Source organism: Corvus kubaryi, unplaced genomic scaffold (genome assembly GCF_017639235.1).
Source record: "Corvus kubaryi isolate FWS band 111438036 unplaced genomic scaffold, C.kubaryi_AGA036_p1.0 37396, whole genome shotgun sequence".
NCBI classification, from domain to species: Eukaryota; Metazoa; Chordata; class Aves; order Passeriformes; family Corvidae; genus Corvus; species Corvus kubaryi.
The window spans coordinates 6,379,847-6,395,322 of record NW_024581135.1 but is presented as its reverse complement, the minus strand read 5'-3'; the positions used below and the strand labels follow the sequence as shown (position 1 = coordinate 6,395,322).

The following is a 15,476-nucleotide window of genomic DNA, read 5'->3' as shown; positions in this document are numbered from 1 at the left end:
AAAAGTAGAAAAGACAAAAGAGGAAAACATTTGGTAACCTCATGGAATCCAACTGCACTTTTTATGCAGCTTTCAAACCTTACTTTTGAACTCTGGACTGCTGAGCTTTGTTACAAAAACCTCTGGCTCAGTTTTTCCCAAAAAGAGAAAAAAGTACATGCAACAAACCCAGCACAGCCTTGCAAAAAATAACATCAGACATGAAAAGTTACGCTGAACATCACGTCAAACAGACACGTGGAAAAATAGGTCCTTCCTTGAGAACCAAGGCCTCACTAATGTGTTCCAGACAACTGTCAGTAGTTGAAGCCATCTTACTTGCTGCTTGAAGATACTTTCAAATTTTTTAAACTGCCATCCTCTGTAAGGATTTCCTCCTCGATCTCAAGAACTTAATGCACTTAGAACTCAAGGCAGGTTATTTGCTAGCATTCTCCTGTCTTTTTTATTTCTCAGTGGTATTCATTTGACAGCAGTTTCAAGTTGTGAAAGCTCTTTCTGACATCTATCTGACCAATGAAAACTGTTACTCAAAGAGAGAGAATGAACATAAGCTTGCCAGCACTGAAAAACCAATGTTAATAACATTAACCTTTCTCTACCACCTACAAAAGAGAGAAGAAAAAAAAGAAAAAGCAGAAAAATAGAAGATTCCAGCCCCTAAGTACTTCAGGGACCTTGAGAGGCCCTGCCTCAAAAAGTGAAGCTATTCCACCAACAGCCACCACTCTATGCACCTGCCCAACCCTCTCCTCTTACTCTAAATTGTTCCAGCCAAACAGTAACTGGATTAACAGTGTCACCAAAATGCACTAGGAGTAACACCACATTCCTCAAAACCCACCAGCCCAAAACACATCACTCAACTGTAAAGTTACCACCACGCAGGCATCAAGAAGTCAAATACATCTGAAGGCATTCAGTACATTGCAGCATTAGAAATTCTGTGATCTTGAAACAGCTTTCACAAGTTAAACCACAACAAACTCTGGAAACTATCCCCCAAATCAGTAGGTCTAATACTGAGATGGAGCAGCCAGCAATGCCCTCCTACAACTGCACATATAAAATTCAGAGCATGTTGTCACTCTGAAACACTCAGGATGCATATAAACGTGTCAGCTACTATATAGCAAAACACTCCAAATTTTGGCAGAAAAATCAGTTGCCTTTTCATTTATCAAAGCCTGATGTGGGCAGATGGAGAACAAGCTTATGGCAGTAAAATCATTTTCCCAAAGCCACAAAGAAAGCTTGGGCTATGCCCAGGATTAGAATAGTCCCTGGAGCAAATTCTTGGCCCAGCCTCTGTGAACCTAGCAGGATCTGAGTTGCTGTTAATTCACCTTTTTTCCCGTGTTTAAAAATGCTTGTAAGAGTTAAGACAGACTGCCTTAAGCAAATATTTCCTCACAAACTGAGAAACAAGTTACTACCAAAAAACCAAGGAGATGCTAAACAGAGAGGCAGTCCTGAAAACACCTCACTACAAGTTCATCTTATCATTTGCCATATGCTTTAGGGACGGATGCTTATTCGTTTCAAATTGAAATAAACCCATGGAAGTCAACAAATCTATGGCCTCCAGCTAAAGATCTGTCCCTATAAATTACCTCAAGTGTATTCAGGCAATTTCAAGCCTAAAGATTCCATAAGCCATTAAACATTACTTGCAACATTATCCCTTAAATCACAGTCTTGTTTTCATCCTCCAGATGTTTCTCAGCAGGCAAATGTACACACGATAACCCAATGAGTGTCTCTTAGTGGGAGAGTAACAGGAAATTTCCCTTTGAGTAGGGTTTGCTCAAATGGCAGGACCCAAAATACAAAAATGGAATCCTTTTTCTGCCCACTTCTCAGCATTAGATGTTTGTGGGTTTGGTTTTTTGACACATTCACAGGCAGTAACTATGGGTTTCCCACAATCAGAACTCATATGGTAAAGGGTTCGTAACTATGATTTTTACCTCTTTAACTAAAAATCTTTACAATTTAATTTGCTGACCTATTTTTTCACAACTAGAGAGAATTGTTAAATGATCTCTCCTTTTCTTGTTGCAGGCAATTACACGCAGAAATACCAAGTCATGCTAAATGAAAAGGAGACACAGTTTACTATTAGTTTTCGATGTGCCACAGAAATGAGCAGATGAATTGGCTCTTTTGGGTACTATTAGTTCCACGTAGTTAGACATTACAGCCTGATATATGTTAGCCACGGCAGCAAGTCAGAGAATAGTGATGTCTATCAATTTGGGAGGTACACAATAATCCTCTGGGCTTACACACAGCCCTGTTTTACACAACAAGCTGAGACTGATGCCTTACATCTGTCTTTCTTATTCCTGGCAGCATGCTCCAGCACACATGCAAATTGATCCCCATAAACCAGTGCTGTACAGGCTGTCTCGAGCTGTTGAGCAGTTTTCTCACAACTCCTGAGCCATGTATTTAGGAAGTGATCTGCCACCACTACAATCACCATCAGTTTTGTCTCTGGCTTCCATGGCGTTGGCCAGATATGATGCTGGCTCTGCCCTGTGCTTTCCATGGACCTGTTAGCAACACTTAATTCACACTAAACGTGAATTTAACATCAACATTTCAAGTATATCTTAATCTGTCTATCGTTCCCTACCAAAATGGGAAAGCATGGTGATACTTTTATTTTCCCCAGCTATGCATCCCAGCTGACACTGCAGGCTCCATTTCCATCCTATTAAATCTCCCACTGAACAATAATAAATCTTTCTTCTAAGTTTTTGTTTTCAGAGCCTGGGGAAATACTGTCATTCTTTGGCCTTAAATTGTTTCACTAAAGAATGTGATCTGTGGACGGTGCACTTAGATGCGTATTTTCTTTGCTTTGGCATATCGAGAAGATACATTGTACTTAGCAATTCCTTGAAGCATAATCTTTAATAGCAGAAGATAAACAATCCTCATATCTGATGAGAAAACTTCATTAGGATTCAGCCAAGGATCCTGTTCTGCAGTAGACATTACTCGTTCTCAGCATCACACCAGGCAAAAAAAATGGCTCAGAGATCTCTCCAGAAAGGAGAGCTTGTGGTGCAAGTGCCAAAAGCCACTTATCCTGCAACAGTTCCTGGAAGGCAGATGCCTCTTGTCTACCTATTTTTATGGTATCTGTCAGACTATCCCACTTCCTCTGCAGTTCTTCTGTCTAGCAAAATACCAGCTGGTTATTTCTGGTCATTCTTTGACTAAGTACTGACTAATCTGCTTCTTCGAACTCTGAAGATAAGCTCCTCTGTCCCTTCTTCTGCAATATCCAGAGATAAAAGAACAGTAATGGGTCATACATGAAAGTCAGAAAAGATACATAGGAGCTCTTTATGGTTTTCCTGAAGAAGATTGCTTTGCAAATAAAGGTTAGTGTCCATTAAAAGTTATCTTTTCTTTCCCAATCTCCAGACATTTTGTTTCAGTCTTTGCCAAAGACTATGGTAATGTTTATTTGTACCAAACTAATTTGACCAGGTTGTACCACCCTTTTAGCACAATGTATCAAAGTTTCCCAATCTTTAGATTTATCAAACTGGATTTTTAACACGATGAGTGTTAATACGCCTCCCCTCACAAGGTGGCATGGCATGTGACCAGTAGGAGGACCCAGGACACGAGGTTTATGCTCTTGCTGGTGGCATTTTCAGAAACCAAAGAGTCCTTCAGCTCAGACTGGGTTATTGACCTCAGCAGGGGTGGTGCCACCTATTCACACAACCTCACCCTCTGTTGCAGTAGATTTTCTCTGCTAACACTCTGTGTATCCCCCCCAGTCTCCCAGATGCTCCCATTTCTCTCCAAGCATTAGCATGGCTTCACATCCAGCAGCAAGGTATGGAGCTGCTGGGAGCTCGAGTGTAGGTGAAAGAACACATATTTTTAATGAGATTATTTTCTTAAGTCCTCCTACAGCGCAGGTTTAACAAAATAAGTCATTTACAAATAAAATTCTGTACTGAGAAAGTATTAGAATCTAACAAATTTTAACTTTCAAAGAAAGGAACTCAAACAATGTTACTGAAAAATCACAGAAAATAAGTGCCAAAAAGGAAACACCAGGCACTATCAACCTCCCCAGTAAAGCAAAAGTTATAATGCTACTAAAAAAATTAAATCAGGTACAAGTTTACATTTTGTTGCTTACATTTTGTTGCATAATAAGTTAAAAAACATTAATACTTTAAAATTTTTAAATTTCTGGCAGAAAACCTAAGGAGAAGAAAGCTGTGCACTGATTTTCATTACTTTCACTGCTGCCCATGAAGTTTCAATCCAGTAGTGATTTAAGAACTCAGAAAATTCAAACAATAAAGTGAAACTACACAAGGAATATTAAACATATATTTTCTATCATTAAGATTGATTTTCAGCTCCAGATACAAAGAATTACAAGTTCACCTTTGCCAATAAGCAAAGTGCATTTTTAAATTGGAAGAGCAGAGAAAATATGAAATGATCTATGAAAACCAAATTCTACTGGTATATCAGGCATTCATAAAGAAATTTGTTAACACATTCATGCCTTTGCACAATCCTGCAACATCTGAGGTACTGTTTTATGGAACTGATACTACAGCAACTGGTTGAAAATACATTTGATTTTCCAGACTGCAGTGATGGTCCTTCAAAGGGCAGATGTACATCCACTTATGTGATGCAGCAAACACAGCAAGAGCAACAACTGAGACTTGTACTAGAGGATCATTTATTTTCAATTTTATACATAAAATTCAAGCAGGGTTTTTATGGACAACACTTAACACCAATCACATGCAATAAACTCAATATTACTTTTTTTTCCCCCTAACTATTTTCATGTGCTTTTAGTCAAGATACACATTTTTCACTCACTACAAGCTAGGGATGGCTGTAGGGCACATCATTCCCACACCACCCAGTTAGCACCAAGAGGTCTGCCTAAAACCCTCCCCATTCAGAGTTAAATTCTTTTCCCGTAAGAAAAATTAACGCTCTACATACACCTGTCTCTAATGGCACAGTAGAATTCTCTCAGGGATAGGAGTAGGATCCATGACATCCATACAGTTACTCAACAGTAATTATACCTAGTTACTTACACTTATTTGTATATTGAACCTTGCTACACAACTGTATTCTCATAGTTGGAACCTCTGAACCATGAAACACAGAGCTGCCTTTGACAGAATCTGAGCAGGGATCTGATGGCAAAACTGAAAACCAAATTTCAAGTGTCTAAAATGTCCTGCTATAGTTTAAATATAACAGATATTACATATGTTACATAACACAGATGTTAATTCATTTGAAGGATATTACCATTCTTACTGGTCTAAATATTGCGCAGACTTATTTCAATCTTTTCCACACAAAATAAACCCCAACAAAACCTTGGAAAGGAAAAATAAAACAACAAAGGAAACCGTGACTGTGATTATTACACTAAGTAGCCTAGACAGTGTACTTGCACATTCCTCATTCTTCATGAAGTGGTGTTACGGTGCTAGTTTTCCCTCATCATCAGAACCCTGTTTTAATTTCAAAATTCTTTGCAATGATCTTCTCTCATGAGGAAAGAATAAGTACTTAACAAAAGGAATTACTAAATTGCAATTTTCTAATGCAAAAATACAACAGGCTAGTATGTTTTAAAGGTTAGCATTTAAACACAAACTTAGCTGTTTTAACAAACTTCCACCACCGCAACAATTTTTTAATTTTTTGCTGTTCAAATCCATTATATCATTATCTAGCCTGTTCTAGATTCCACAGACTTCTACCATCATTTTGCCTGCCAGCTAAGGAAAAGACTTCATGAAGTGTGAAGCACTGCAGATTTTAGACCCACACTTCTGCTCAACAGCTATCAGTCTTGAACTTGACATCCATATGTTATTTTCTCCTCCCAAGAAAGTCACTTAGAGCTTTGAATGCCTGAAAAAAAAAAAATAGACTCTGGCCTCTCATTTCATTTCCAGTGAATGAAAATTGCATTTTGTTGTTATTAAGCACAGATTGACCTATACAAAAGGCTGTCTTCTGCCAGTGCTGCACAGCAATGGATTTTTTGTCCTTTAGATTTTATATGTAACACAGTTAGGACCAAACTCTATTTTCTACTGTAGTGGTGCAGCTGTAACAAGGATGACAGGGAAGCACAAGTGTCACCAATATCAGAACTCTACCTTGGGAATTTGAGTTCCATATTTCATTAACACTTCTGTGAGACCACAGCCCTGAAGCATCTGTCTTTTTGTAACTGATGTAATTAAACATCCTGAGAAACATGCAAAATGAGGGCTTTGCATACTATCATGGAGGAGCTTTATTCTGTATTTAGTCTTTACTTGGTTTTAAGTGTTTGCATGGGACTTGAAATGTAACCTTCTGGATAAATGTAATGTGCTCTACTCAAGAAAAAAAAATCTAAAAAAAAAAAATCTCTTCCCAGGTCTTTAGGAGTGAGAAATGCAATTCTGTATAATTCCTGAAAGACAAAACACAAAAACCAAGACTTTTCACATTTTCAGTGATCCTGGAGAGTTCTGTTTAGGTTCTCAGATGAGACACTATAAACCCAGCCTGAGTGCTGAATGCCCATCATTTGTCTGAAATTCAGTGACCTTTAAAGGATTAAATATCCAAACTAAAGAGCTTCAGAACCATGACCCTTCCCCACATTTTTTATTAGTAGTGTTATTATGATTCACAGCTGTGGCCAGGGTATACTAAGTATTGTGCAAACATCAGGGAAAGCCCACATATATTTAATTTTTCAGCATGAATAGGAATGGGCCACAGAGAAAATTATATATTTGTCAATAAATTAATATAGTCGTTCCCCATCTCAGTTGCCTGAGCAGTAGGTCTGAGATGAGGAGTGACAGATTACATCAGTACATCCATGTGTGAGCATCCAGAGGACAACACCTTCATTTGCTCAATGTTTGTCCCATGTAACTTCATTTGCATGCACCAGAGTGGAGGAAAACCAGGAATCATGTCCTACAGCTAACCCATTTGAGACTTTATGACTCAGTGTAGTCATTCCAATAACAAAAGTGGACCCGGATACAGAATTTCTAAGTTTGTTGGCATTTATAACTGTTAGAATCTGAGTTAGCATAAAGCATTAATCTGAAAGCAAGACATACCCTGAAATTTGTAAGCATATGCACCATAGATTTCAAACAAAATGCCTCTCAGTGTGTGGAAGCTCCCTATGATAAATCATTTTTCAGCAATTCATTCTGAAACACAAATAGTTTTTTATATAAAATCAGAATGTCAGTGTCTGCATTTACATTTAATATCTTATCCGTGGGCCAACAGCTAATCCCGTGAAATACTCCCGCTCACAGAATTCTACCTATTGAATTTCCACCTGAGATTTGATACAGATAAATGGAATTCACCTTCTCAAAATACCAGCACCTCTTACTACACCAGATTAAACACTTACCAGGATCTGACCTTTTGCTGCACTCAGTTAATTTCTGTACAGCTGAGCCTTACCTGTGCCTGTGGTGAGCTGAAAGGAGGGATGTCCAGAGCAGCCCTGAGCACCCACCTGCCTGCAATATTTCCCCTGCAAACAGCTCTGTCCCTCTCCCAGGGAGCAGGGCCGATGCAGACCTGCCCTGGCCACGCTGGGACAGGCTTCACAAAGCTCACATTTACATTCTAAATCTTCTCTCAGTCTCCGACTACAAAGAAAGCCTTCAGTGCAGAATTTGGTCTATACATTGTTTTGATGTATTGATGTGACTCCTCCATTCACTGTGAAACAATTTTGGCTAATCAGATCAGGAAGATGAATGAACACGCTGCTTTCTGTGAATCACAAGTCTACACTGGACAAAAAATACCAGACAGAATGAGCTTGTTTTCTGCTTTGACAATATTATCAGAGATTAGCTGCCTGAGTAGAAACTGAACTGTAACAGCAGAAGCTGTATTTGTATATTTTTCAAAATTATGCTTTAGTAACATAAATGTCAAGAAAATAAGAATAATGGGTTTCAAAGCACCAGAGTTCCATTCCACCTGTTCTCTATCATGATTCTTAAACTAGGCTCAGTATGAACACAAAATACTGCAGCTACAGAAAGAAATAATAGTTGTTATTATTAAATGACTGCAGCCTTATACTACACAGATATACACTGCAAAAAAAGGAAAAGATGTTCATATTCTGTTATCATTCTTTATTCTGTTATCATTCTTTGCTTATATTACTGTAATCCAGAAATAATTATATTAGAATTATTATTCTGGCACTTACTTGGGGTGCTAAGGAATAATTTAATGTTCATTTTAATAAGCTTTATCATGCTCAGACTCTGTTTATTGCTATATATTTATAACAATGTAAATCCACTCTTGATGAGAATTCTACAAGCATGCATATTTCAGGCAGCATCTAAATGAAGAGCAAAATGAATTTGTTCACCAGGTATTGATTAGCATTTGATCATAAAAGTATTGCACAAAAAAACCAGTGCCAGAATATCTTGAGAACACCAAATTTTCAGCCACTAAAGAAGATACATGGGGCTCCACTGACCTCAAGAATCTCACACATTTAAGTCTATAGAGATTTTACTGAAGCCTTGTGCAATTTCATGCTGGAGAGCAACATCTGCAACAGCTCTCAGTGCCATGAGACCACAGTAGTTACCACAGAGTGCAGGAGCTGCGTTGGAGATGGCAGCTGGAACTTCCAAACAGTCTTTTACAAATACAGCATTTCTGTAGTAAAATTAAGTTTATTAAGTACTAATGATAGTAAGAGATCTGTTCTTTCAGCTAAGTGGAAAAGCTGATTTCATGGTCTAAGCCCTACTTGTCAATATTAGTGAATGGAAGGTGACAACTTCATTTTCCTTTAAGCAGTCATTCTGCTCCATACCCAGCCTAGCCTGGTTCAGCTTTGCAAACCCAGACACCAAACACAGTCTGGTGTACACATCAGCATTTCATCTCCTCTGTTGCACTATCTCAGGCCACAAAAGAGCCCATCTCAGAGACAATACATATCACATACCTGTTTTGCAGCAAATATACGACATATAGATATAGGCATATCACAACTGTAATTTCTGCACTTTTATAATACTCCATACACAGGTTCTTTCTAACAGTAAGTCTAACATACAGAGCTCAGACCACTGAGGGCATTATCACTCTCTACAGTTCCCTGAAAGGAGGTTGTAGTGAGGTGGGAGTCACTCTCTTCTCCCAGGCAACAAGCGACAGGATGAGAGGACGGCCTCAAGTTGTGCCAGGGGAAGCTTAGATTAGATATTATAAAAAATTTAATCTCTGAAAGTCTGGTCAGGCCCTGGAACAGGCCGCACAGGGAAGTGGTGGAATCATCATCTCTGGAAGTGTTCAAAAAATGTGTGAATGTGGCACTTAGGGACACGGTTTAGTCATGAACCTGACAGTGCTGGGTTAACAATCAGACTCGATGATCCTAGAGACCTTTGCCAACCTTAAAATTTTATGATTCTATGATTTCAAGCCTCGTTTCCCATAGATCATTACCTAATAAGGAAGATACTTTATGTATTCAAATCAACATGAGATTTTTCAATCTCTTTCAAAATTACCAAGTGAAAGGTCAGAGTTCAACTAGGGCAGCGTCATAATCCCACCAAAAGAAAACACCGCATACCAGTCAAGATAAACCATTCCAACTTACTCAAATGCTGGCAAAATATAGTGTTGGAGGCAACTGCTAGCCTTGAAGTAAAGGGTGGGGAGTGGACCACAAAAAAGGAAAGGAAGTTTTGTTACAAACACTTGTTTGGAAAAGGAGGCTCCTGCACCTCTTCCCTATTCTCCACATGGGCATCATTCCCCTCAGTGTTTTTCCTACCTTTCATGTCCTCCATTCCTTCAAGTACAGTTATCAAATAACATCAGATATATATATATATATCAGTTATCAGACTATATCATGTGGGATACACTTGCAAGAAAGTATTTTGAAACCTATAAATAAAACAGAAATTTAAATGAGGAATTTATGGGAGAGTCAGGAAGAGCAGTGAGAATAGTCAGTGTAGCCCCACAATTACCACAACAAGTCCCCGTTTTTCACTGAAATGGAACATCAGGGCTGTATTTCTAACACTTCACCATTACAGACAGGAGGTAAAATGGAAGGAGGATGCTTTAAATAGCAGTTGTTTGCAAAGAATTGTCAGTGTCAGAAACCCCAAAATGACAATTAGACATTTCTATCAAACAGGCAGCAAACTCTGGTCACCTGGCATCTCTCCCAACTCATGGATTGGCTAGAGGAACCTGCTAAAAGGACAGCACTGAGGAAGAGAGAAGCCAGTGTGAGACAATAAAATGAGCAGAACTTCTGATTTTGCATGGGGACAGCAAGGTGATCCCAGAAGTCACTGTATTTTCCTCAAAGATTGAAAATTTGTAATAGTAAACACATGAAAAGCCCTGGCAATGCTTTTGTGGCATGTAAGTTTACTGCCAGCTACCTATTAAGAGATTCCATACAGATTTAATATGTATCTGTGTGGTGATTCCTCTTTCATTCTTTATAAATTTAGCTTCAGCAAACCATGAGGAAAGATACATTCCAAAAACATATAGTCTGCTACTGATTTCAGTAGTTCAGTGCCTGTCCCCTCCAGCTGAATATGCAGCCACAGTATATCCAGACAGGGACTACATTTTTTGCTGTTGTTTGTTTGTTTGTTTCTCTAAACACTACCAGAGTGACAAAAATAAGGAAAGAAAAAAAAATTCAGCCTAAATAATCTTTAAAAATGTTTTATATTATCCTTTTAAAAGACACAGTTTTAGTTATCTATATTACATTTAATTCTTGCAACCCTGACAAATGAACACATAAAATAAAACTAAGCCATGTCACAATACTCCCTAAAACTATAGTGCTAATAGGTAACAAAGTTATTCTGTAACATAGCATTACCTTTAGGTTGCTTCAGTAGCAAAGACAGACCACTGTATTTCCATGAAGCAGAACAAAATGGAAACTTGTTTCACTCTCTTGTTAACATTCAAATTCTTTACAGAGTCAGATTCTGCTTTTAAGTGTTCCTTCTCTTTTTTCTTATTTCTGAACCAAGGTATTGTACCTGTGTTTCCATATAAACTGCTCTGAGTAATATATGTTAAGTTTTCAGAGACCATTTGGTCAGATTTTAATCACCTCTCCTGGGAGCTGACACCAACTTCCAGCAGCAGGTCATACAATGGAGATTAGAATAACAAAAGACATGCTGCTGTGATTCCAAAAAAAAAGGGAAAAAAATAATACAAGTCTGTCTTTATCAAGCTTAAGAATGGTGTTTTGAGACTTCTTTGATGTCTCGTAGACAGAGCCCTCCTTTTGTTTGTATAAAAGCATAAATTCAATCACTTCTGCTTTTTCTTTCTCTAAAACAGAGAATGTGCCACTGCAAAGATTTTGTTTCAGATTCCTTCTTTCTTTTTGTCTTTAATGTTTTACTTAATTGCCCAATATAGAAAGCTTCTATTTTGCAAATTTGCATTGAACTAAAATTTGTATTTACACAATGTTGCATTTCCTGCCATTTTGAAATAAAAGAAATATATTTCCTTTTTTTTTCCATGTAAAAGTGTTTGGGGTTTAGTTTGGATTTTTTTTTTCCTGCTCAAATTCTTTGTTTAAAGGTAAATGAGAAAAATGTCATGAAATTTATAGAAAAGCACTGGTCTAATCTCTTCCAGATTAGCATTGTCTTAGGTTATCTGTCAGTGTAATACAGATAAATTATATATTTCTCCCTTACAATTCACTATTCTTTATTATAGCCTTCCCACTACAAATCCCAAACAGATTAAAAGTTGGCTTATTTGACCTCTTTGGTAAAAGGCAACCCACTGCATAAGGATTTTTACACTACTCTCCAAAATGAACAGTTCCACATGTATAAATGCTAGCAGGAACCAACATCTCCTGTTTCTTTCTCCGACCTTCAACAACCCTCTATTCTGCAGAAAAAAACCCAACAGTTTTACTAATTTATAAGCACCATGCAGACACAGGCAGCCTAGAGAGAAACCTCTTTAGCAGTTGCAAAGAAAAAAACATGAGAAAGCTTCCACAAAGAAATTCTGAGAGACCAAAAGAAAAACATAAGGGAAGAGGTGTGAAGATTGAAAATATTCCCAATACTCACTGAAAGCAGCCACTGCAAGAGCCAATGTGACAATAATGGAGACCCAGGAAACCCACAATGCCTTCTTTCTGTAGCTTTGAGCTTCATGAGGTTTTAGCCTCGTACTGCTTTCTAGTAAACCTGATAAGCAATAAGCAAAGAATGTATGAGCAATGCATTGCCCCTTTTAAAAAACCAGCTGTGTTAGTTCAGCCCTAGAAAACACATTTACATTCTATGTTACACACAGAAGCAATACAGGCTCAAAACTGCTCACATTATTAAGGTTAGGTGAATGAGGCCACCAGAAACATGTGAGTAAGCAAGAAGAGCACACACAAGCTGTTTTGATTCCACACAGAAAAACCCACAGATGAATCCCTTAAAAAGAGCACTGCATTCCAGTTATGGAAATTCACAAATCATTATGACTTCCACCTGCACCTTTACACAAGAAATGGCTCAGTCCTCTACTCCCTCAGATTAAAACTTGTTTCAGAACTTGAGGATCCTGGGGATAATTAACATAGGAGAAAAACTTGTGCTCACCAGTCCCTGTGGAATAACCTCCCAATGCACAGGGATACACCACACATATTGATCATCAAAGGACAAGCAGGCATGCCTCAGAATCAAAGCTATCACAGCTGAAAAAGCCTCTTGAAGCATCTTGTCCCTCATCTGGGTTAAGAACACATTCCCATCTAGAACCAACTGAAGAAGCAATTCTGCCCTTGCTGCAATCAGGGCAGAAGTCTGTTGAACACAAGGAAATGCTATTGCTTTTTCTCTTTTTTGATGCTTTCAATCTGTGGCAGTCTTTTGTCCACTGATCTTAAATCACAGAGAATGCAGGTTAAACATAAATTAACGAAATCCTTTGGTTTTTATTCTCTCAGTCTGAGTCTTAAGCCACTCTTAAAATGTCTTCAGAATTTTATGTATTTCCATTCTGTACATCCCATTCTGATTATTTTATGCTTAATACAACTTGACATATACATTCTTTTTTCCATCAAGTTTCAGCTCAAATCTGCTTAACTGGAGAGAAAACCTGATGGTTTTAAATTTCTTAATGAGTTACTCCAGAAGATGTGGGTGGTTCCTCTCAGATTATGAGCACTTTTCTGAGAGATTTGCCTGCCCTGAATGCATTGAACTGAGACAGAGGTTTAACAGCACAACTTTCAGTAGCTGGTCTGAGGTCTTAGACAAAGGGTGGAGAACAGGGGCTCTGTAAGACTCAGCACCAGATTAAAACATAAGAGTTGGAGCTGTTACTATCCTCATCTTCCCCAGTTTTCCCTCTGATGGCTATTGCCACTTTCAAGGCAGGGACATCTGATCTGGTTCTCATGAATCCACACGATGTTTAACCAAGTTTATTAACCTTTAACAGATATTAATTTCAACTGACTGTAATATACTGGCTGAAAACTGCAATGGTTTTGGAATCAATTCAGAACTGAATCAGACATCTCTGCCCTGGGGGCAGCATTGTGTCAGCAGAGGGGCAGGCATCCAGAGGTGGTGAAATTTGAGCCATCAGATTTTATTCTGCCACTTGGAGTCTGTTAAAATTACAGGTTCTAATCCTGGCATAATTGGTGGGATTCATGCTGTCTTGGAAAAATTCTTCCTGCTTTTTACACCTCAGCTACAATAAAGCACAGAGGGTTTCTTTATAGGAGTTCAGAAAGCCACTCTGAGAATTTCATGCTTGTACCGTATTTTTAGAAAATTTAAAATATTATCACACTTTGTGCTGCTGCATTCTCCCTGCTTTATGAACGGGAAAGCATCTACAAACTTGCATGGACCAGGCCCTATACAAAAATTATTATGTCTATTTCTTATTACATGCATTATTTGTCTAATACATGAAAACTGATAGATGACAACTCCAAAAGGTTTGAGTCTTTTACTCATAGTGCTGCACAGTTATTTCTCACATGCCTGCTTTCACTTGTGTGATTTTTTTTTTTTTCCACAAATGTTTGGTCTATCTTCTGCTACTATATATAAAGATGTACAGTTTAATTGCTGTCTGGTATGAGGCAATTTAACAACACATCTTGAAACATGGGAGGGATTTCTACTAATATAACCATAGAGAAAACACATCTTCTCATGTTTTGTGTACTCACCCCTCCTGTCCCCTCCCCAAACCAAGGATTTTAAATTATGGCCCACATCTTGTTGGAATGTAAAGCAGAGGTTTTTCTCAGCCAGTTTTGGTTCTCAATATTTCAAACCTCAAATAAACATAGATCAGAATGACACATAACCGCACCTGTTTCTTTATTTAAAGACATCTTTTAATTCATGGCTACAGCTCACTAGTACCTGGGAAGTCCAACATACACAGTTGATACTTACAAATCAAGCAATATCCTAATTAAACTGAGGAATGAATAATAAGCCCCAGAGCTAGTGCAGCACTCCTGATTACTATTCACATGTCAAGCACGTGTCCAGTATGACAGAGACTGAGATCTCTATAAAACTCAACCACTTCTGCCGTGTGTGTGTGTGTGCGCGTGTGTGTTCCTCTGTCTCTCAAAATGGCTGGCATATTCTGGCTGTCAGCGATGTGATCCCCTCCTTCCTGAAATAATTCAAATACATCCTCTGTATTCAAAATTTTCACCCCCAAGAAAGATCATAAAATTGTTATGAGTGTCCTGGGGCCAGCATGGAAAAATACAAACTCATTCACATGACTACCAAGCCTGTAGAACAAAAATTATCTAGGAGAAAAGACAGCTCATTAATTTACACACAAGAACAAAAGTCACAAGGTAAACCTCCATATTTTTTTCACTGACCATAAGAAAGCAAGTTTTAAGCATCCACAGGAGGATGAAAGTTAATCTTTCATCTGCTACAGAATGTTTTGCACTGCTACAAAAATAAAAAGCTAGCATCTACAAATGGAATTCCTCCGCCCTGAAATTAACATACTGAGTAATTTTATTGTCAATAATTTATTTAACACATGGATATCCTTAAGGTTTAGAAAACATGATGAACTGGCTAAATCCACTGGATTTTTAATTTATCTTTCAGTATCTTCACATATTAACAGATTTTCTTCCCATAAAAAAATCAGGAGAAAAAAACCTGCCTAACAGTTGCAGAACACAAGCTTGGCATATTTGTGAAGTGATTCTAGGATATTCTTTACCATATGCTGACTTACCAGAAGTACTTTTCTGTTTGGCTAAGGGATCATTTTAAAATGTCAAGTTAGAAATTGTGGAAGAGACAAGGCTAATAAAA

At 38.0% G+C, this 15,476-nt stretch overlaps 1 protein-coding gene across 1 annotated transcript in view; it reads right to left on the bottom strand.

The window, feature by feature from the left end:
• TMEM163 (transmembrane protein 163) overlaps nucleotides 1–15,476 on the bottom strand; it is a 90,280-nt gene that overhangs the window by 72,515 nt on the left and 2,289 nt on the right. The window contains exon 2 of the mRNA XM_042041145.1: nucleotides 12,216–12,335. Within this exon, the coding sequence (XP_041897079.1) occupies nucleotides 12,216–12,335 (120 nt within the window). The remainder of the gene's footprint in view (nucleotides 1–12,215; nucleotides 12,336–15,476) is intronic.